Raw genomic sequence first — 21,028 nt, forward strand, 5'->3', positions numbered from 1 at the left:
TTTTTAAATTGGCGAGATTGCGGGGTATTATAGGCCACAAAAGTGAGGTCCAGGGACAAAATGTAGCCTTCGCACCATGGTCTGCCGACCCCTGGTGTAGGTACTGAAAGGAGCCTATTAACTAGATTTAGACTTCCTAGAACTCAGAGCAACATCAGAAGGGTGGGTGGCCCTTTAAGTTGTTCCTCCCCAGGAAGCTTATGGATCCAGATGGATTCCTGATTCAGGGACGTAGCCAGGATTTTAGGAAGGGGGGGGGGTCCAGATTAAGTACCACCATTATATTAGGGCTTGGGTGCAGCGGCGCAGCAGCATGCACCATTAATTTTTCCAACGGAAGGGGAGGGGTCTGGACCCCAAGAACCCCCCCCCCTTGGCTACATCCCTGCCTGATTGCTTTTGGGGAGTTTCTGGCTGCCTTGGCAGGGGGTCCTGTCAAAGCCATGGATGATTTCTGGAATGGAGAAATGACCAGGACAATTGGCACGACTGTTGCTAAGCATCTCGTCTCTCGGAGTAGAGCCAAACCAGCCCCCTCATTTTCTAAGGAATTGGCAACAATGAAATGAATGAGTTGGAGACTAGGCTAGAGTGACAGGGGCAGAAAAGTCCAAGTGAGTCTGACTGCAAACAAGCTCAAATCTATTTGAAGGCTTATAGTGGGGCAGCTTTCTGTGAAGATGCCAGCCACAGCTGCTGGTGAAACGTCAGGAATAAACTCTGCTAGAACACAGCCTCATATTCTGAAAAACACACACACACACAAATGGATGGCGGCAGTGAAAGCCTTCAACTTCAAATAATAATAATAATGATGATGATGATGTGTATGAACACCAAAATCAAATGTTGAGTACTTTCTCTACATAACATAGGCCTTTGTTACACAGAGGCACCTACGTGGGTAAAACATTGCTTAACTGTTGCAGAAGCACAAAGGTGGGATACTCTGTCACACTTCTAAGATGTCATTGAGGCTTCCCACTTTCCTTCCATTGACAAAGTATTTGCGGAGAAGCCATTTTTGGAATAACAGCATATCTGTTTTGGATTTCAGATTGTTTTAGATATTGGGATACCTGTGTTTGCATGTATGTACAGTTGGACCTCTATATCCACAGATTCCTTATCTACGGATTCATGCATTGAAATATTTTTAAAGTTATATACATTCCAAAAAGCAAATCTTGATTTTGCTATTTTATATATTTTACTAGTTTACTACACCATTGCATTTAATGGGACTTGAACATCCACAGATTTTGGTATTAATTGGGGGAGGGGGGCTGGAAACAAACCCCAGTAGATACCAAGAGCCCATTATATAAAATAAAATATCTTGAACATAGGACCCAAGTCTAAACACAAAATGTGTTTATGTTTTATATACATCTTATACACATAGCCTGAAAGTAATATTATACAATATTTTTAATAATTTTGTGCATTGAACAAAGTTTGTGTACACTGAAACATCAGAAAGCAAAGGTGTCACTATTTTAGCCACTCATGAAAAAAGTTTTGGGATTTGGAGTTTTTCAGATTTCAGAATCCTGGGTAAGGGAGACTCAAACTGTACTTTATGCACAATTTCTCTAGGTGCTTTAACTGCTTTGGGGCTCTCTGAGAGCAAAAAGTGTGCTGTTCATCATTTGATGCTGTTCACTATCTTTACATATCATTAAATCTGAGATTCACAAGAATGGGAAGAGAGCAGGATAGGATCAGTCCCCATATGCTTAGCATAGGCATTTGAAAGAATGAGAAGTCACAGGAAGGCATGACTCTGAAAAGGTGCATATGAATACCAGGGGCAGTCAGAGCCTTCTATGCCAGTGAATGCACTCTGGGTTCCCCCTCACAAAAAACTTAAGGCCTGTTACAGACTGCCAAAATAAAGCTGCTTCGGGGTCTCTTTGGAGGTATGCTATTTAAATGATGCATGGGTCCTAAGAGTCTGGAGGTCACACCAAAGCCATACGCCATTCCTAAGCACTGGAGTGCAGCTTTGGTGCAGCTTCCAGATTCTTAGGATGCATGCATCATTTAAATAGCATATCTCCAAAGAGACCCAAAGCAGCTTTATTTTGGCAGTCTGTAATAGGCCTAAGTTTCAGTAATTGGGATTGGTCTGGAATAAAAAACAGAATAGATCTTCTACCTCCATGACATGTAAGCCACCATCTGTGTGCATTTTAGAAGCTTAGGAAATCTTTCTAGAAAATCTACATTGGCAGACCTCACAAATCAGTACAGTCTATCTTGCAGGTCCCCAATGCAGCACCTGTGGAAGCCTGCCCTTACATCTATGAGATTTACTGCTGATATGGACCTCATCTATTGGCAAGATGGATTATAAAACAAAAGCCTAGAGTGTCTCTTCTGATTTAGTAGCTGTGAGAGTGTCACTCCTGCTAAGACCTTGGGCTGCAATCATTGTGCCTGAGTGTTCTGACACCATTTTGAAAAATGTCACAGTAAGTTTTGAAAATAATCTGCATCCTGGCAGTCGGGGGGTGGAAAATTAAAATGGTTGTGTCCATTCTTTATACTTCAGTGAACATGTAGGAGTCCTGGTGGCACAGTGGTAAAATGCTTGTACTGCAGCCACTTACTCAAAACCATAAGGTTGCGAGTTCAAGACCAGCAAAAGGGCTTAAGCTCGACTCTTGCACCCTTCCGAGGTTGCTAAAATGAGTACCCAGATTGTTGGGAGCAAATTAGCTTAAAGTTGTAACCCACTTAGACACTGCTTAGGCGGTATGAAGCTGTATATAAATGAAGCTTGTTTGTTTGTTTATAGATTGCCACTTCCATTCTAAAAGTTTCTCACACCGACTATCAAGTAAGACATCTGAGCCCACAAATCTCAGCACAGCCATCTTTTTCTCTTGTGAACTGGTGCCGCGAGAAGGTAATTTTAAGCCAAGAAGAAGCTGGAGGAGCGTGCTTAACCCTTCTGCTTACCACTTCTCTTTAAACACAACACCATCCCAACCAAGCATTTCTGATTCCAAAGCAAAATTCTTATAGAAATCTCAACATAGTAATGGACCATCATGTTTCTTTCATTCATCATGCTGACATTTCAAATCCAAAATTAAGAAACTTGGACTCACATGTAATTAAACCTAACTGTATTGCTACACCAGAGGACAATAGAGTCTGAGAAACAGGGAAATATTTGTCATGCTTAAGCCCCTAGCAGAACATACAGTACCTGGTTGGCAAGCTTAGGGTCAAAAATTAGACAATGCATATATCCCCCCCCCCCAAATGCTTCCTCAAATGGTAAAAGAAGTCTGTTTGTCACAGTACCCAATTTTTCTCCTCCACTATATTCTTCATTTAGCATACTTTGTTTTGTGACTGGTCAGTAGAAGACAAACATAGGTTCAAATGTAAGGTCAAGCGAAAAGAACATGCATGCCTCTTAATGTCTAAAGTCTTAATGTGTGATGATCCTTAAACTCTGAACAGAAGCATTTTAGTTAGGGGCGAGAATATATTGCAATATTTTGTTGCAGTTCCCTCTTGTGTTTATGACCTTGTTGAAAGTACTAAAATTATATTCAGCAGAACTTCTCAAATATTTCAGCTCATTTTAAATTTCTTACTTTCAATGCATTCCCCATTCAAAATAAGAACAACAAAAAAGTGAAGGCCTTCATTAGTTCTTTGATGCTTGTAGCTAATTTTATACTTTGTGTATATGAGCTAACAACCAGGGATGCATAAATTGTGAGTCAACCATAAAATCACTATAAAAATGATCTTTAAACTCTTCACTTTCACAATATAAAACAGAGCCACGACAAAAAAAGTTTCTCCCAGCAGGGGATAATCAGAAGGAACCATATTTAATTGTAACATTGTTGTTGAGAAATTGTATGAAGGAGTAAGCACTCTTTTCAGGCGCAGATATGAAGAATTAAATTACCCTTTGGGTTGAAAATCCACAGGCTTTTTAATTTCTCCTAAAGATGAGTTCTTTGGGAACTCACTGAAAACTCCAGGATTTCTTCGGCTACAAGCACCGACTCTAATCAGAAAACAAACATGCCTGCTGCTCAGAATACATCACGCTCCTGCAGAACCTCCTCCAACCAAACAGACTTACTGTTTTAGGTCGGGGCAGACTTAACCCTGATTGCTTGCTAACAATAGTTAGGAACCTAGGAATTAAATTCACTGCCCACAGCCTTTTCTCTTCCAGAAGCCAATTCCCCTTTACTGTCTTAACCAAATTTAAGCTGTTAATTAGTTCAAGAATAAAGTCCTTAAAGGTAACTAGGATTTAAAGTTTAAAAGATTTAAAGATTTAAAGGTAACTAGGATTTAAAGGTAGCCAACACGGTGTAGTGGTATGAGAACTGGACTATGACTCTGGAGACCAAGATTCAAATTCCCACTTAGCCATGGAAACCTACTGGGTGACCTTGGGCAAGTCACACTCTCTTAGACTCAGAGTATGGCAATGGCAAACCCCCTCTGAAGAAACTTGCCAAGAAAACTCCATTATAGGTTAGTGTTGCCATAATCTGGAAATGGCTTGAAGGCGCACAACAACAAAAAGTTAATCCGTATTTGTACACAAGTATTTCATGCATTTGTTAAGAGAAATCCTGGTTATATGCAGTTGGTTTAACACTAGTCTTCACATTTTAAGAGATGGTTACAGTAATTGGGTATCTGAACTTAGATCTCGATGTTTTTCTCCTTTTGCTATACGGGACAGACTCTAATAGATACTCAACAATGATCATAAATAGTAAATGTGGCCGTATGTGGCGGTAATGGGCTGGATGAGGAAAAACAGATTGAAACTCAATCCAGACAAGACGGAGGTGCTCATGGTAGCAGCCCCGAAACCAAGAATTGGGTTGCAACCTCCAGTCCTGGATGGGGTCACACTCTCCTCTAGCGACTGTGTTCGCAGTCTGGGGGTGCTCCTTGACTTGTCACTCCTGATGACAAATCAGGTAAATGCGACGGTCAGGAGTGCCTGTTATCAGCTTCGGCTGATACGCCAGCTGCGCCTTTTTCTGGAAGTAAGGGATCTCGAGACTGTTGTGCACGCCCTGGTAACCTCACGCCTTGACTTCTGTAATGCACTCTACATGGGGCTACCCCTATGCTTGATTCGGAAATTACAGCTGGTTCAAAACATGGCAGCCAGGCTTGTCTCAGGAACATCTAGGAGGGACCACATTACTCCGGTTTTGAGGTCCCTCCACTGGCTGCCTATCAGCTTCCGGGCCCAGTACAAGGTGTTGGTTATCACCTTTAAAGCCCTAAATGGCTTGGGTCCAAGCTATCTCAGGGACCGCCTCCTCCCGTACAATCCTCCCCACGCTCTCCGGTCCTCTGGGAGGAACTTACTACAGCCTCTAAAATCTAGGCTTGCGGCGACCTCCCAGAGGGCGTTTTCTGCTGTCGCCCCCAAACTCTGGAACGACCTGCCAAATGAGATCCGTCAGATAACATCATTAGACAGCTTTAAAAAAGCGGTCAAGACGGATCTCTTCCGGCAGGCCTTTCCAGATTAACCATCCCGGCCCAGGTTCCCTGATTCCCTCATTCCTCCCGTGGCCCCATCTTAGTGATGGTGAGGATCAACAGAGGGATATCAGGGTTTTTAGTTTTAGTTTTTAACTGTTGTTTTTATGAATTGATATTGTGTTTTAATATGTTAGACTGTTTAATACTGTCTTAAGGGGGGGGAGGGATAAAGTGTTTTTAATTGTCATATTTTATATTTTCTTGTTGTTAACCGCCCGGGTTGGTTTGCCAGAGGACGGTATACAAATAATAATAATAATAATAATAATAATAATAATAATAATTGTATGTGTACACATGTGTGTATGTGACTTCAACTCACCTGTTGACTTATGGTGACCCCATGAATTTCATAGAGTTTTCTTAGGCAAGAAATACTCATCATCACCATGAAAAATAAGAGAAATCTATTTTTATTTTATTTTTTGAGAAAAGACTTCCAGAAACCAGAGCTGGCCTCCAGAATATAAAAGGTGGGCTACCCCACATTTTATAATCACTCAAGAAAATGCAGTGCATATACAGTGTGTGCAGGCTCATGTTTAAAGCTGGTGTTGTAAAATTATCTTCTGTTTGCAAGCTCAAATCCTCCACCATAACCCTGCAAAGTTATTTGCATTTAATATTAATAGGACTTCATAACACATAATGCATTGTGTGCATTTTATCCAGTCACTTCTAATGCTCCGTTCTATTGATCAATATTTTTGTTTCCATTTTATCCTGACATTGTAAAGGCAAATACACAGAAGTGCAGTGCCAGTGCTTCATTTTGACATTGTAATATTCTTTCTGAACACTTGCATTTTCATTATCTGGAGACCATTGGAATGACAAGACGTTCCCTTACAGGAACTGACAAAACTGCCTTAACTCAAAACTGTAATGAAAAGGAATGACTGCGGGAGAAGGGTAGCAATTTATCAGCCAAAAGAGCCAATTCAGAACATAGATTTCTCCCTCCTAAAGATTATTTTCCATTTCCCCTCTCCCAAACCCCATCAAAGAAACTAATTAAAATTTCACTCCTATCCCAGACAAGTCCTTCCCAGGAGGACTGGCCTCTTTGGGTATGTGTAGATGTGCCTTCAAGTCGCCTGTTGACTTATAGCAACCCCATGAATTTTATAGGGTTTTCTTAGGCAAGGAATACTCAGAGGTGGTTTTGCTAGTTCCTTTCTCTGACATACAGCCACATGTCTGCTGGTCTTTCATTCAAGTACTAAGCATGTCTGACGCTGCTTTGCTTCCAAGATCAAACAGGGTCTGGTGGCTTTGGGATATTTAGAGCCCTTTCATAATCTGTTTATGGAGGCACAAGAGTACGTTCAGATGAAAAACACCCATGCTTGTTCAATGGTTTATCTAGCAATAAACTGGCTCATCTAGTCCTTTCAGGTAGGGGCAGCCAACTCCTTTTGGAAAATCAGGACATGTTGGCAGTAGTATTAACCCCAGTGCTTCACTGCCCCCACTCTCAGCAACTAGAATTCAGACATATACTGCCTCTGAGTGTGGAGGTTTTACTCAACAACCATACTTAACTGAGAGATCCTTCCTTTGTTTGGAGCTTTGAAGAGTTACTTCTTTTTGCATTACAACTCTGAGACTCTCCCAGGGCAAGAAGCCAAGCTGACTGGGGGATTCCGGCAGTTACACCCCCCAAAATGCTGCACTTTCTTACAAGCTCTGATGGTGTCCTTTTTTTAATCATAAATCTTATGTTTCAGAAGTGTGTGATGCAATTCTTTTTCTTTTTCTTTTGTGTTGTCACCAAAAGACTAATCTTTCAAATGTTGGGCTCTCGTAGATTACAAGACAGATACGGTCAACCTGTTACCATAGATCAGATTGCTCCCTGTATCTGCCTCAACTATTTTCACTAAAGTCTTCAATAACTATGATGGCACCTTGCCGAGGGTGAGTTGTCATTAGGAGCCTAGAGCTGGCCATTAGAAACCTTCTCAGCAGTCCTAGACTGCTGTGCTAGCTGATGCATATTTCTGTGCCTAAAACACTGGATTTTATTAGGAAAAACTGACAAAAACATGTGCTGAAACCTTAGAATGTGGCTCTTATTTTTGTGAAGGGAAGGAGGTCAATCATTTGTTTCTTTCACTGATTCTCTGCCATTGGAAGGTAGGAAATCAGTGCATCTGTCTTTATGCAACTTGGTTTTTATACTATTCCCACGGGAATGATTGCTGAGTATTTTAACTTCTGCATGGTAGTAGAAAATATGACAATTGTTGAAACCTTCACACAACTAAAGACAGGCATCTGGGGGTGCCATTTCACATTTCATTGAGAGAGAAGCCTGGGCAGCAGGCCTGGCAAGGTTTCACACCTGGTTGACAAAGACTGCTGTTAGATCTTCAAGATTAAATTGCAAAAAAAGCTGTGCTACTTAAGAGCATTTGTTGTGGTTATATTCATTTTATGCCTCCAAAAATACTAGAAAATGTTAAAGTTTTGAAATAGACCTGGGAAGATGATGATGATGATGATGATGATGATGATGATGATGATGATGACTCCTCCTCTTCTTCCTCTTCATCTTCTTCTCCCCCCCCTCCATGTGTGTGTGTCTGCGTGTTGTGTGCCTTCAAGTCATTTCCAATTTAAGGCAACCCCATGGGTGATCTTGGGCAAGTCACAAAGATACAAGCCCATGTTATGTTGCTATGTTCTGTTCTGTTGTTGTCTGACTTCAAGTTGCTTTCAACGTAAGGTAAGCCTATCTTGCTCCTAAACCAACATGCCTCTCCCTTACTCTATGGATCAGGCTGGGGAAACTATGGCTCATAGGCTGCACATAGCACCCAAGCTGTTTTTCTAGTATTCTAAAAATATGCTTTGACCAAAAAATGGCCAACATGAATTGCAGCTGATGTCCCAGTTGGGAGGATTCAGCTCCCCAAGGTCCCACATAGGGCCAATGCAGTCTTCTAATCTCTGGCAGTTGCCTATCACATCTACTGACTAACCCCTTACTCCTGATAGGAAAGCAGTCTTTTTAAAATAAATAAATAAAATAAAATAAAACCAATCACTCTCAGCTCTATTTTCTTCTATCTAGACATATATCTATTAGTTTAGCCTACCATTTTAGCATTATGAACCCAGACTGAAATAATACAATCCCTTTTAAAATGTGTTAAAACCTTTTCATTTCCTTCCACTCCAGGAGGGCACTGGAAGACTGAAACTACTCTCTTTCCTATCTACAAAACATTTCTCCCTCTAATCACAATGCTTTTGTTGGATGTACATTAGCTTCAAGAATCACTAGTCATTGCTAAATGCAAATAGGCACATAGGAAAATTATATTAAGTTTGCACAATTGATCTTTCATCATCCTTAAATTGTACCTTTTAAAATCTCCTGTAAAGTCAGCCTGAAATACTCCCAGCGCTGGTTGTCATCGAGTGGAGCAGGGTCACTTTGGGAAAACCCATTCTCTGTGATGTAAATTATAGGGTGATTATATGTATCCTAGAACAAGGGAGCAGAAGTTTTATTCAGAACAGATGTTAAGAAAAGCCCATAAAATCAGGTGCATTACCCTCTATCTGCTTTAAGCTACAACTCAAAACTAGTTTTCATCAAATTGCACTGACCCTATTAACTTAATTTTCCACAAGCTGACCTTTTATGACTAACAATGGAAAAGCAAAACTGTGCAAATATCCATGAAGGCAGAGAAATTACTTATTTTAATGAGAATACTAAAATATCTTTTCTGCATTAGCATCTGCTTTATTGTCGCTGCTTTTTAACCCTTGGTCTTAGCAAGTCACTGCAAATCCCATGGGTAGAAATGATCTGAATATACTTACATACCCATCGAGGTAATGGAATTAATGTCAAAATGTCTGTTCCTAGGTGTTTTTTTTAAAATCAAAGCCAAAATGGAGACATTCTTTCATATTGGCCCAATCAAATTAGGACCTGAGTAAATGATGAATTTCTCATCATTCTTTCACCTCAAGGGCAGCCTTGACAAGAATGATGTGATCCAAACACAGTCGGACTAGAAAAACCCAATGGATTTCATGGATCAGGGAAACAACTCAAATCATGGCAGGGTGGTGATGGCTGCGTACCAACAAACCAGCACCATCCCCAACCCCTTGTGCCACAACTCAATAGAGGCAACACCTTTATCCTGAAAAACTATGGATAATCTCATTTTTCAATGAATTACTGAGTAGGACACCAAAGGCCTGACCTCAGTATAAATCAGAGGTGTACACCTATCGATTACAGAAACAGAGTTCCATTTCCATAAAAGATTCACTCAGCAAGCTAAGTCAAGTGGACAGGTACTGCAATATGTTCTTTAGGAACATTGCCTCTTGTATCTACGTTGTCTCTATCTAGTGCACTAATACATCTTGTATCGATCAGCATAGATCCTGAAATAGAGAGAAGTTCCTTTAATGCTCCCTCCCTACCCTTTTTGGTCATTTCCTTCAAACCTCCTTTTCTCCTAGTCTCCTAAGATCTCTTCCCAGTCTTCAGCCTGTCTTGCAATGTTATTCCTATCCATAAAGTTTCTGTAATCATTTAATCTCATCAGCCAATTTCCCCTTCCACATATTAACACTTTGCTTCCCCTAACTTCATCGATATGAGCACAATTCAGTCTATGTGTCTACCAAAAAAGACTTACCTTTGAGTTTGCAGTTCTTAGAGTTCTTGCTGTTGCTTTTTGCTGCCTCAAGAAATTGTTACTCATTATTTTTGAAAATGCAATTCACCAAGGCTCAGTTCCCTTCACAAATAAAATGAACAAACTCTGCTTAAGCTTCTTATTTATTATTGGTCATCCCAAAATATGATTCACTCTAGAGAAGTAACTGGAGAAAACCTCTGAAAAGAAGACACTGCCTGTTGATCTTGCATTGTCCATCTTAGGTCTTGATGCTTAATAAACACCTCATCTCAAATGTCATTTCAAAATGCATGCAAGCTTGCTGAATTTGAAGAATGGGGACACTGTGGAAGTATTATTACCATTTTTGAATGGTACAGTTGGTGATCCAGGACTGACCTCACATACATGGTTCTCTGTGCCTAAAGATGCAAGCTGTGCCTTCTGCTAACTGTGCATTACAAACTCACTTTCCCTATAGTAGTTTTTCAAGTATAAATGAAAAATGTGAATGCAATGCTTTAATTATGAATTGTAAAGGATTCTTAAGCAATGATATTTGGAAGCATGTCATACTGAAGATGGAGCAAATTTGTTTTCTGCTGCTCCACAGAATAGGACCCAGACCAACAGATGCAAACTACAGAAAAAGAGATTCCACCTCAACATCAGAAAGAACCTCCTGACAGTAAGAGCTGTTCAACAGTGGAACCTTAGAGAGTGGTGGAGTCTCCTTGTTTAGAGGTCTTTAAACAGAGAATGGATGGCTATTTGTGAGGACTGCTTTGGAGTTGGACTTGATGGCCCTTGAGGTCTCTTCCAACTCTCTTTGATTCTATGAGGATGGTGTGTTGTGTTAAATTTTGCCAATTTTTTAAATCTTTTTCAAATTCTTACAAAATATTGGCCCAATCAAATCAGGACCTGATTCTATTTTAATGCTGACATTTTGCATGTGTTTTAACTATACTGTAATGATTTTAAATTGTAAACTCTTAGTGCCAGTTTGAGGGGAAAGCTGAGGGATAAATAATGTATAATGACAACCAGAGGGGTCAGGAGGGGGCTGTGGTCTGCAACAGGTGACACCTGGGTGGCAGCCAGAGGGGGGTAAAGCGGTAGGACTGATGTGGCTACTGGGAGAACAAGAGAAGGCAGTACCTCCCTTTTTCATTCACCCAGCAGCCACACCAGACTCAAAATGCACCCTCCAGAGGCTGCAGCACTGTCCCCTTCAGCAGCTATTTGGGGGGGGGGGTTGCTGAGATCTGCTCACAGATCTGCCTGTGAGGAAGCTTCCCACACTCTGGGGGAGAATCTTTCCTGCTGCTTAGAAAAGGCTTCAGAGAATGTTGCTAAACTTGTTTGCTGTGTTCCCGCCAACGCTTCTTGTGCTCTGGGGGTGAGCTTTGCCTGCTGCTTAGAAATGCTTTAGAATACTCCTCTTCCTCCTCCAAGACCAGCAGGTCAGTTGATAAAAATATTAAAGTTTCAAGTCTAGTTTAGTCAGTGCTCGATCTGTGGCAGAGTCAACTCCAAGTCAAGTCACTGAAATGACTTAAGTCTGAATCAGGTCCTCATCACTGGAAGCCAGTGCCTTCCATTTGAAATTTGGAATGGCATCTGAGCGAGTGGCCATGCCAGATCAGAGAATGGGCCCATGAGAGGCTACAGCATTGCCCCCTTCTGCAGCGGTTCCTGCTGGAGTGATGATGCCTTCCATTCAGAGGCTACCAGCTACACCAGATCCTGAGCAGCAGTCTGGCCAGGGCAACCTTTTGCCTAGGTTTTGTACTTCCTAATAGTAAGTGCAAGAATAAAAGCAAGCTCTTGGGTTCAGTTTAAGAACATGTTAAAAGAGAGCTAAGTTAGAATGTACTGGAGTGTGTGTGTGTGTGTGTGTGTGTGTGTATATATATATATATATAATAAATCCTGATCCTTTAAAAAGTTGCCTTTCCTTAGCAGGCAATCCTTCATAACATCCACTTTTGAGTGTGTGAGGGAGCTCATGCCATCTGCAACTGCTCTTCCCTCACTTTTTGCAGCTTAGGGAGGTTGCCTCTACTGCTCCAGTGCTGCTGTGTGCTAACCAACAGTTTGCACATCGTGCTCCTCTGGGCAGCTGCCAGGTGGCTGGGGGGGGGGGGCAGTCCACCCCTGTCCTTACCAGGACCCATACTGGGTACCACCAACCTCTGCAATCCTGCTAACAACAACACTTTCAAAATACTTTCAACTAATTATTCTGTTGTAATCCTTATAACAACCCTGCATACCAACTATGTTGGCATTATTATCAAAGGCAAGCATTGAACTGGGGACATCCTGATTTGTAACTCAGTCGGCTCAGCTACACCAGCTAAAACAGAACATTTGAAGAATGAGGCATGATGCCAGAGATGAAGAGTCCAAAGCACCGATAAAGATGTTTGTCAAATGCATAACAGTGGGTCAGGGGGTGGGATGTAGAATGGGAGAAATTAGTATGATAACAACTATTTTGTTTGGGTTGTTTTTAATATTCAACACTTTCTGATGACAGAACAGTGGAACCCAGTGGAAAAAAGACAGACCTTTCCCCCTTGTACACCTACCAAACCAGGTCTGGAGCGGATGGCATCTGATGGCTTCCACATCAGCGGAGCAGTAGATCAGCTCTAGATTTTAGTCTGAAATTTAAAGGGACCACCTAAGATCCTCAACCCTGTCTCCAATAGGCCTAGTGCTTTGGACAGGTTTTTTAAACATTTGGACTAAAACTCAGAACAGATGCCACAATGACATTGATGACACCAGCCACCACTGTCTGGAGGAATGAAAACCTGCTGGACCTGGTTTTCTGGCAACAAAGGGAAAAGGAAGAAAAATATTTTCTTGTTACCAGCACATTGTTTCTGTATCTTTTATGATGCCCAAGAAACAGAGTAGTACAGGTCTATGTTTCTCCCACTGCTAAAAGTAAAACAAACAAAAATAAACATTTCATGGATTTAAATCTTCCATGAGGGAATAAAAGGCCTCAGATGAAGGATCAGGAATTCATTTGAGACAACTCAATTTCTGCTACATTAGGAGAAGAATCCTTATTTCTATTCAGGGAATATTAATCAAAAGAGGTGTGCTAGAATGCTGCCTGTCTTTGCATTATGAGAATACTGACTCCAGCACAGTTCTCCTGTGAATGAGAAAATATAGGATGAGAGCACACTGCTTCTTTAGCAGCATCCAAGGCAAGGGTGGCAATATGTGACACTCCAAATGCTGTTGGACTGCAACTCCCATGATCCCTTTACTATAATGATGATGATTGCTAGAACTGATTTTAATTGCACTTCATCAACTGAAGAACCATATGTTCCCCATCCTAATCTGGAGTGCAGCTCCTTCCTTTACACTGGAATTAAGACAACCCTCAGTTGAGGAGCTGTCAGACAACACAGGTTGTAACATAATGCCATTACTGAGATTCACACAAAAATAAAAATGCTACTGTTTCAATATCTACACTAAAGTCTCATTGTATATGAGAATTGATAGTTGGTTTCTCAAGCAAGTGGACACGTGAGGATGAAGTACTCTACCTTGATGTATTTCAATAGCTGACGCAAACCCCATGGAACAACAGCCAGCCAAGAACTGCCACTTGCAACAGGCCAAGATGAATCTGTTACTTGCTCTGCTTCTTTATCCGCAGACATACTTGGCTGAGTGTTTGTATTATCTTGGTGCTTAATTTTGCGGGTTGTATAATAATTAAGAGCAAAAAAATCAGCAGTGCCCTTGATCATCATCTTCTCTGCGTTGGTAAATTCTGGAAGCCTTGATGAAGGAAAGCCTTGTCTTTTACATAGAGCAGAAATCTTTGATTTCATTATGGCTGGGTAATCACCATCAAGAAAGATTGGAGTAGCAAACCAATCCAGGCAAAATGCCATATGTCTCTTGGCAGCTTCCTGGTCAGCAGGAGAAGTTGGATCAAAGGGTTCGGCCCAGTCTGAGTTCAGCGCTATAGACACTAGGCCACCTTGATTTTTTCGGAATGATTTATTATAACTGTGCCATGCTGCAGCATGAGCTTTTATCATGTTATGAGCTGCCCGGTAAGCTCCAGTACCAGGCTCTACAACACCCGGAGCATTAATACCCTGTTCGTAACCAAGACTGGCATGAACATAGGGCTCATTAATGGTGAGCCATAGCTTCACTCTGTTCCCAAATGTACTGAAGCAAAACTGAGCATACGCATTGAAGGCTGCCACAGTGGCCTCGGATCTCCAACCACCTTGATCTTCTAAACGTTGAGGAAGGTCAAAGTGGTACAGTGTAACCACTGGTGTCACTCCATTTGCTAGTAGCCCATCAATCACTTTGTTATAATAATCAACACCTAAAATAAAAAAGAAAACAAGGCTTGCATTTGTATTCAATCAGACCAACAAAGGCCTTCTGTAGCATTCATTATTGTCCTTTTCTTCCAACAATTTCTTCCAGTGTAGGGCATCTATACAGCAAGCACAGAACAACAGCTTGAGTGTTGGATTAGGACTGTGGGGAACCAGGGTTCCAATCCCCACTCAGCCATGAAGACTCTCCTAGCCTTGGAGGAAGGCAAGGCAAACCTCCTCTGATTAAATCTTGCCATGAAAACCCCATGAGCAGGTTGCTATAAGTCAGAGTTGACTTGAAAGGACGTAACAACAGTAAATAATATGTATTCAAGTCCTATATGAAGAGACATCCCATGATTAGTCAAGTTCTCTGATCTACCTTTGTTAAAAGGAATTTTCTAATATTGATTTGAATAAAAACACTTATTTGGATAAAAAATTTTGAAGATTTTCCCCTTTAAATTTTAGCCATGGCCTCAACCAGTGGGGTAAAAAGAGTGGCCAGAGGCCACTCCCGTCCCAATCACTGTGGGACCACGGCAATTGCATGTACCTGGTCCTGGTCTGGGCTGCTGCATTCCTGAACCAGCCACTGAAAAGGAGCATTTCCCCCCAATCCTTTTTGGTCCAGCTCTTCCAGGTTTCGGCAGGCTCAGCATGACTTCCAGCTGCATTCAGGTGTCTTGTAAATGCCACACCCCCAATGGTGGTCCTCTTGGCCCATCGATTTTGGGCCCATGGCACATAAACACAAGGTGGTGTTTCTTGTGTGCCTTCAAGTTGTTTCTGACTTATGGCAACCGTAAGGCAAACCTATCATAGTGTTTTCTTGGCAAGTTTCTTTGTGGGAAGGGTATATCTGTTGCTGAGAGTGTGTGACTTGCCCAAGGTGTCACAATGGGTTTACATGGTTGAGCTAGGATTTGAACCCTAGTCTCCAGGCTCATAGTCCAACACCCAAACCACTATACCATCATGTAGGCCAGCATTATTATCCTTATATTATGAGTGGAGGGGGAGAGAGTCCTGTTACATCACACCTTTCTCAACCAGCATCCTGATTCTCACAATGATTGAACAGATGCCTGTGGAAAGTCTGCAGTCAGAGTGTAAAAGCACTCTTCTGTTGTACTCTAAGCCACATATGGCAGTAATGACTAATGGCTTTTGATAAAACTATCCTCCATTGATTTATCTTCATTTAAACTCAATTGGCTAGTGGCCATCTTGTGGGACTGAATTCCATAGCTTAACTATGCACTGGTTGCAGTATTTTCATTTTAGCTGTCCTGGATCTCCCCCTATTCAGCTTTGTTGGATGATCCTGATTTCAGGCATTATGAGATATGTGGGGGGAAAACATCCTCCAAACCATTCATGAGTTTACTGATCTATATTTACACCCTTTCTTACTCAAGAAATAAAATAAAATAAAGCCACAAACACTGCAACTTTTCTTCACATCTGAATCATTCCAGCCCCTATTATTCACCTTTTCCAATTCTATAATACCCTCACTGAGATGCAAAGATCAGATGTGTAAACAGAATTCTAAGTGTGGCTGCACCATAGAGTGTATATAAACTCTGTATGGTAAATGTATAAAGATCTGAGCTGAAACTGCGAACTTCTCAATTGGGGTTGAAAACAAACATAGGGGTAAGCAAAAATGGTAAATAATTGCATGAATGATTATCGCACACAATTGTGCAAATAAAGTGATATTGGAAATGGATTGCCACTGAAATCCCGAAAGTAAAAAGGTCTGTGTTAATGCTTTTTTGTGACCTCTTTAATGGCAGGTTTTGTGCAACACCATGTGAAATCATTTTGCATAATTATGCCACTTTTTCAGGATATTCACAGGATAAACTTCCAATCTCCTTTGTGTGATAAACTCTATAATGTTGTAAGACTTAAATTTGTAAGTCACAACAGGCTCTGCTCCTATAGTATAAACCAAGTTTAGAAGCCTGCATTTTTGCCATCTTGGTCTTGCCTCACCCCTGTACTTTGCACTGGATTCAACAATTTTAAAAGAAAATGTTTAGCTTTATCCATGTTGTCACAGGGTGGAGGTGGCCTTCAATAGTTGGATGCTTTACCTTATACATTTCAAACACTTCTGAAAACACACACCAGAACTCAGCCTGGAAATAAATTTGTTGTGTTGATAAACCAGTGGGGTTGCTACCTGTCTTCATCCTTATTGCCTATTATCTCATTCTCTTTATTACTTTTGTATCTCAAAATCTAAATACTATGTAGGGACTGCAGTTTTCAGGTAACAGTGAAAGTTCTGCCCCTCATCAGCTTGTATGAAATACTATTATAATTATGTTACTACAAACCAGACTATCTTTGCAGCTAATTAGTTATTGTATTGAATATATGAGTTTGTCCCACCTCCCAGTCATAAATCTTGATTCATGTATTTGGTTTTTAACCTGGATTTATTTATTTAATATAACTAAACTCAATAGATCCAATCTACTGCATCTAATACATCTGTTTGGTGGCTAAAATAACATTTATACAATAGGGCAGCAGTTTAATAATATATGAGAGCCAGCATGGTGTAGTGGTTTGAGCACTGAACTATGACTCTGGAGACCAGGGTTTGAATTCCGGCTTGGCCATGTAAACCTTTTGGGTGACCTTGTGCACACTCTCTCAGCCTCAAAGGATGGTAATGGCAAACTCCCTCTGAAGAAGCTTGCCAAGAAAACCCCATAATAGGTTTGCCATATGCTGGAAAGGGCTTGAAGGCACATAACAACAACAATAATGTATATTATTATACTCAAGAGCCAATACTTTAATAAAAGAGTTCTCCTTCATACAAAATAGCCAGAGTCCAGGAGAATATGCCTCAAAAAGCAGGCAGGGTTTCCTGTGTCTTTGAAAAACAGAGATAGCACTATAAATCTTGGAAGGAAAATAATCCATTTTAAATGGCAAACTCATTACAGATAAATAGATCCCTGGAGCAGAGTCTTTATTAGGGGATCCCAAGGAAATTCCTAAAAGGCAAGGTGCTCCCTCAAGCACCTTTCTTCATAACAGTGCAGACTTTTTAACATGTGGTTTGAACCTAACTTCTAGAATGTATACACATGGACAACTGAGTATTCATTTTGCAGTCAAACCTATGCATGTTCACTAGCAACAGACTCACATAAATTAGCCCATGTACCTCAAAGTACACAAACAATCCATGTTAACAGGGAATCCATGGTTTGAGCAAATCATCTGGGGCCCTGTGTATTCATGGCCCAGAGCTCTGGAAGTATGGGCTTGGCCAGGTCTATGCTGGTATACTGGCTTTTTGCTTTCACCTTGTCATCAGAACAGCACTTCTGGGTTGCTACATTTCAGTTTTCTAACTCTGCAGCATGTCAATGCTCTCCAGGTTCACCATCCATTTAGTTCCCAGTGCTACCCAGTTGAGCCAGTGCATATATTCAGTTGTAAGTCATATGATGAACATGTGTGAATGACAAAAACTATATGGGGTAATGGGTGAAAGGATGGGTGAATGAAGCTTGAGTGCAGATTATTGACTCTATAGCACAGTTGGCCCTTCAGATCCATGGTCTTCAGATCCACAAATTCAATCATTTGCAGATCATTACACCTCATATTATTAAATGGTGGTGACATGAACGAGGGCATACTGAAGTGTGAATGTTCATGTCGCCACACTTTAATACCATTATTTGCACTTTTCCATATCCATGGGGGGGGTGTCCAAATGTCCAACTATACTGTGTGTGTTATTTTTAACTAAAAGGAGATACCAACATATTAGCAAGAAATCATTTGTGTGGAGAAGTACCCTGTGGCACAAGATCCAGTTTCTTCTGATTTTCTGGCTGTCTGTTCAACTACAGTTAAATGAACACAAAACAACAGCCCGTGCCCAGATGTCTTGCTCTACATTATCTTTACAGAGACAGTGTTGGGTATTAAAACGATTCTGCTTTCACAGCTGTACCATATGGCTGGCCTTATCTCAAGCTTTCCAGCCATCCTACTTTTAATCCAGCACCTGATGCAGCATGATGCCACTAGACTTTGCATGGATCTTGGTAGCAGAGCACACAGAATGCCTTAGTTGAAGAGGAGAGGCAAATTGCCCTAGATTTCAAAGTCCTTAACTCTGCCAAAAATTGTGGCCACATGCGTAGTTCCCTTCTGTCTAATAATACCCACATTGGCTTTATTTGCCTTCATGGCAGGAAACACAAACACGCACACATATACATTGGCTTTTAATTGCCCAAAGCAAAACCTGTCTAATTTTAGCAACTTGAGATTAGATGTATGGCAACTTGAGATGTGTGTGCGCGTGTGTGTGTGAGAGGGAGAATAATGTGAACTGGGAAAACCTAGGTTCAAATGTTCAACTCAGCGAGCCTCAGTAACTACTGCAATATGAAGATAATAATGTTGCCCTAATTTATAGGACTATTGTAACAACTGTTAAACACAAGGACTTTGGTTGTTCAAGAAGCCCAATAAAATTGCTAAATTATGACACCATAATGATTAACTAGTCTTGAAAGTGAAATAATCTCTTGATGGCATTTTAAAAGGAGTGAAGCTTTGGTTCAAGATTTGGTCCAAGAACATATGGTAGAATATGAAAATAGCACTATCATTGGTGCTAGCATTAATATAAAGCAGAAAAATAATAACAAAAAGATGGCAATTACTATCTTTTAAGACAGAGATGGGGAATGCATGGCCCTCCAGATGTTGTTGACCCATAAACCCTCACTAGTGACTATGCAGCTGGCTGGGGTTGAGGGAAGTTGCAGTCCAACATCTGGAAGGCCAAACACTCTCCTTGTCTGCTGTAAGGATGCTTCAAAATCTTTTTTTCTAAGTCACAAAGCATTACTGTGCCTAAAATGAAAAAAAGCCTTGCTTGTTACATTTTTGCTTTAAATTAAAATAACTTTTAAACTTATAAATATTTAAATATCTGACAGTTAGGAAAAAGTCATCTCCCCCACCAAAGTCCCACGCTTTAAGTGTGAAATTGATAGTGAATAAGTTCTTCTGATTATTATTTTTTTTAAAGGACATTGCTCAGGTTTCTAATTCCCTCCATGCTCCTTGAAAAAAAATATGTTTATACAGAGGATGGTGGCCTTTTCCATGCTATGCAGTTTGAATTGCTTCAACAGATCACTGCTCAGGAGAAGCGAGATCCTGCCTAATGAAAACCAACCTACTAGGAGAGCTTCCAGTGCCCTTTTGCTAAATTTAAAGTTCATAATATTAATCAGAAATGTGTTTACCATAAGAACCAAGCAGGAGGAAAAAATTATAAAAAATTACAAATGAATGTGTAGGCTTCTTATATTTGTTAAATTTATCCTTCCATTTCAATATGTGTATTATATAACCTATCCTGGGCCCCAGTGCTGTCAACCAGCCATCAGGTAGGATATACAGTGGATCCTTGTTATACGCTGGGGTTTGGTTCCAAGATCCCCCGTGTATAACAAAATCCGTGTATGCTCAAGTCCCACTAAGTATAATGACATAGCAAAATGGTGTCCCTAATAAAAAATGGAACATCAAGGTAAACTTATACTTTTTTGGAACATTTTCAAACCGTGTATGCTTAAATCCGTGTATAAAAAATCCTTGTATAAGAAGGGCCGACTGTAAATGAAATAAATAAATAAACAAATAAAAATCACAACCCTCAAAGTAATATGGCACCAATGTGTATGAGTTTGTTTTTCCTTTTCTTTTGTGTTCATCTTTGGCAGAACTGAACTTAACTAACATCATTATTTGGGATGTGTTACTTCCAGACCTTGCTGAAAGAAAAAGGCAAGCGTAAAATAGGGTTCAGAGTTCTTTCATACTATGTAATTATACACTATGATTTCACTATAGTTGCTATGGTTCCATCCTGTGGAATCCCGGGATTTGTAGTTTGGTGATGCACTAGAGCTCTCTGGCTGAGAATTATAAATGACCCTCCCTAAACTGCCAATCCCAAGATACCACAGAATGTTGTCACGACAGTTAAAATGGAATCATAGTGCTATAGTGACATGTTTTGCTCTCTCAAAGCTTATCCAATGTAGGTGGTGAGGAAGTGACACAGAAAAACACACACAGCCCTATATTCATTTTCCTTTGTATGGCCTGTTACAGACTGCCAAAATAAAGCTGCTTCGAGTCTTTTCGAAGGTGTGCCATTTAAATGATTCATGCATCCTAAGAATCCGGAAGCCACACCAAATCTGCACTCCAGTGCTTAGGAATGGAGTGTGGCTTTGGCACAACCTCCGGAGTCTTAGGACCCAGGCATCATTTAAATAGCATACCTCCAGAGACCCAAAGCAGCATACCTCCTCTTTCGTGGCCAAGAGGTTGGGCTATGGGGCT

General features: G+C 40.7%; 1 protein-coding gene across 2 annotated transcripts in view; it reads right to left on the minus strand.

Moving 5' to 3' along the window:
- Nucleotides 1-21,028, minus strand: part of LCTL (lactase like) — a 99,840-nt gene that overhangs the window by 11,562 nt on the left and 67,250 nt on the right. For both annotated transcript variants that reach the window (XM_042468438.1, XM_042468439.1), the window contains exons 4-5: nt 13,805-14,610; nt 8,935-9,058 (exon numbers count right to left, since the gene is read on the minus strand). In XM_042468438.1, the coding sequence (XP_042324372.1) occupies nt 8,935-9,058; nt 13,805-14,610 (930 nt within the window). The remainder of the gene's footprint in view (nt 1-8,934; nt 9,059-13,804; nt 14,611-21,028) is intronic.

This window comes from Sceloporus undulatus, chromosome 5, assembly GCF_019175285.1.
Source record: "Sceloporus undulatus isolate JIND9_A2432 ecotype Alabama chromosome 5, SceUnd_v1.1, whole genome shotgun sequence".
NCBI classification, from domain to species: Eukaryota; Metazoa; Chordata; class Lepidosauria; order Squamata; family Phrynosomatidae; genus Sceloporus; species Sceloporus undulatus.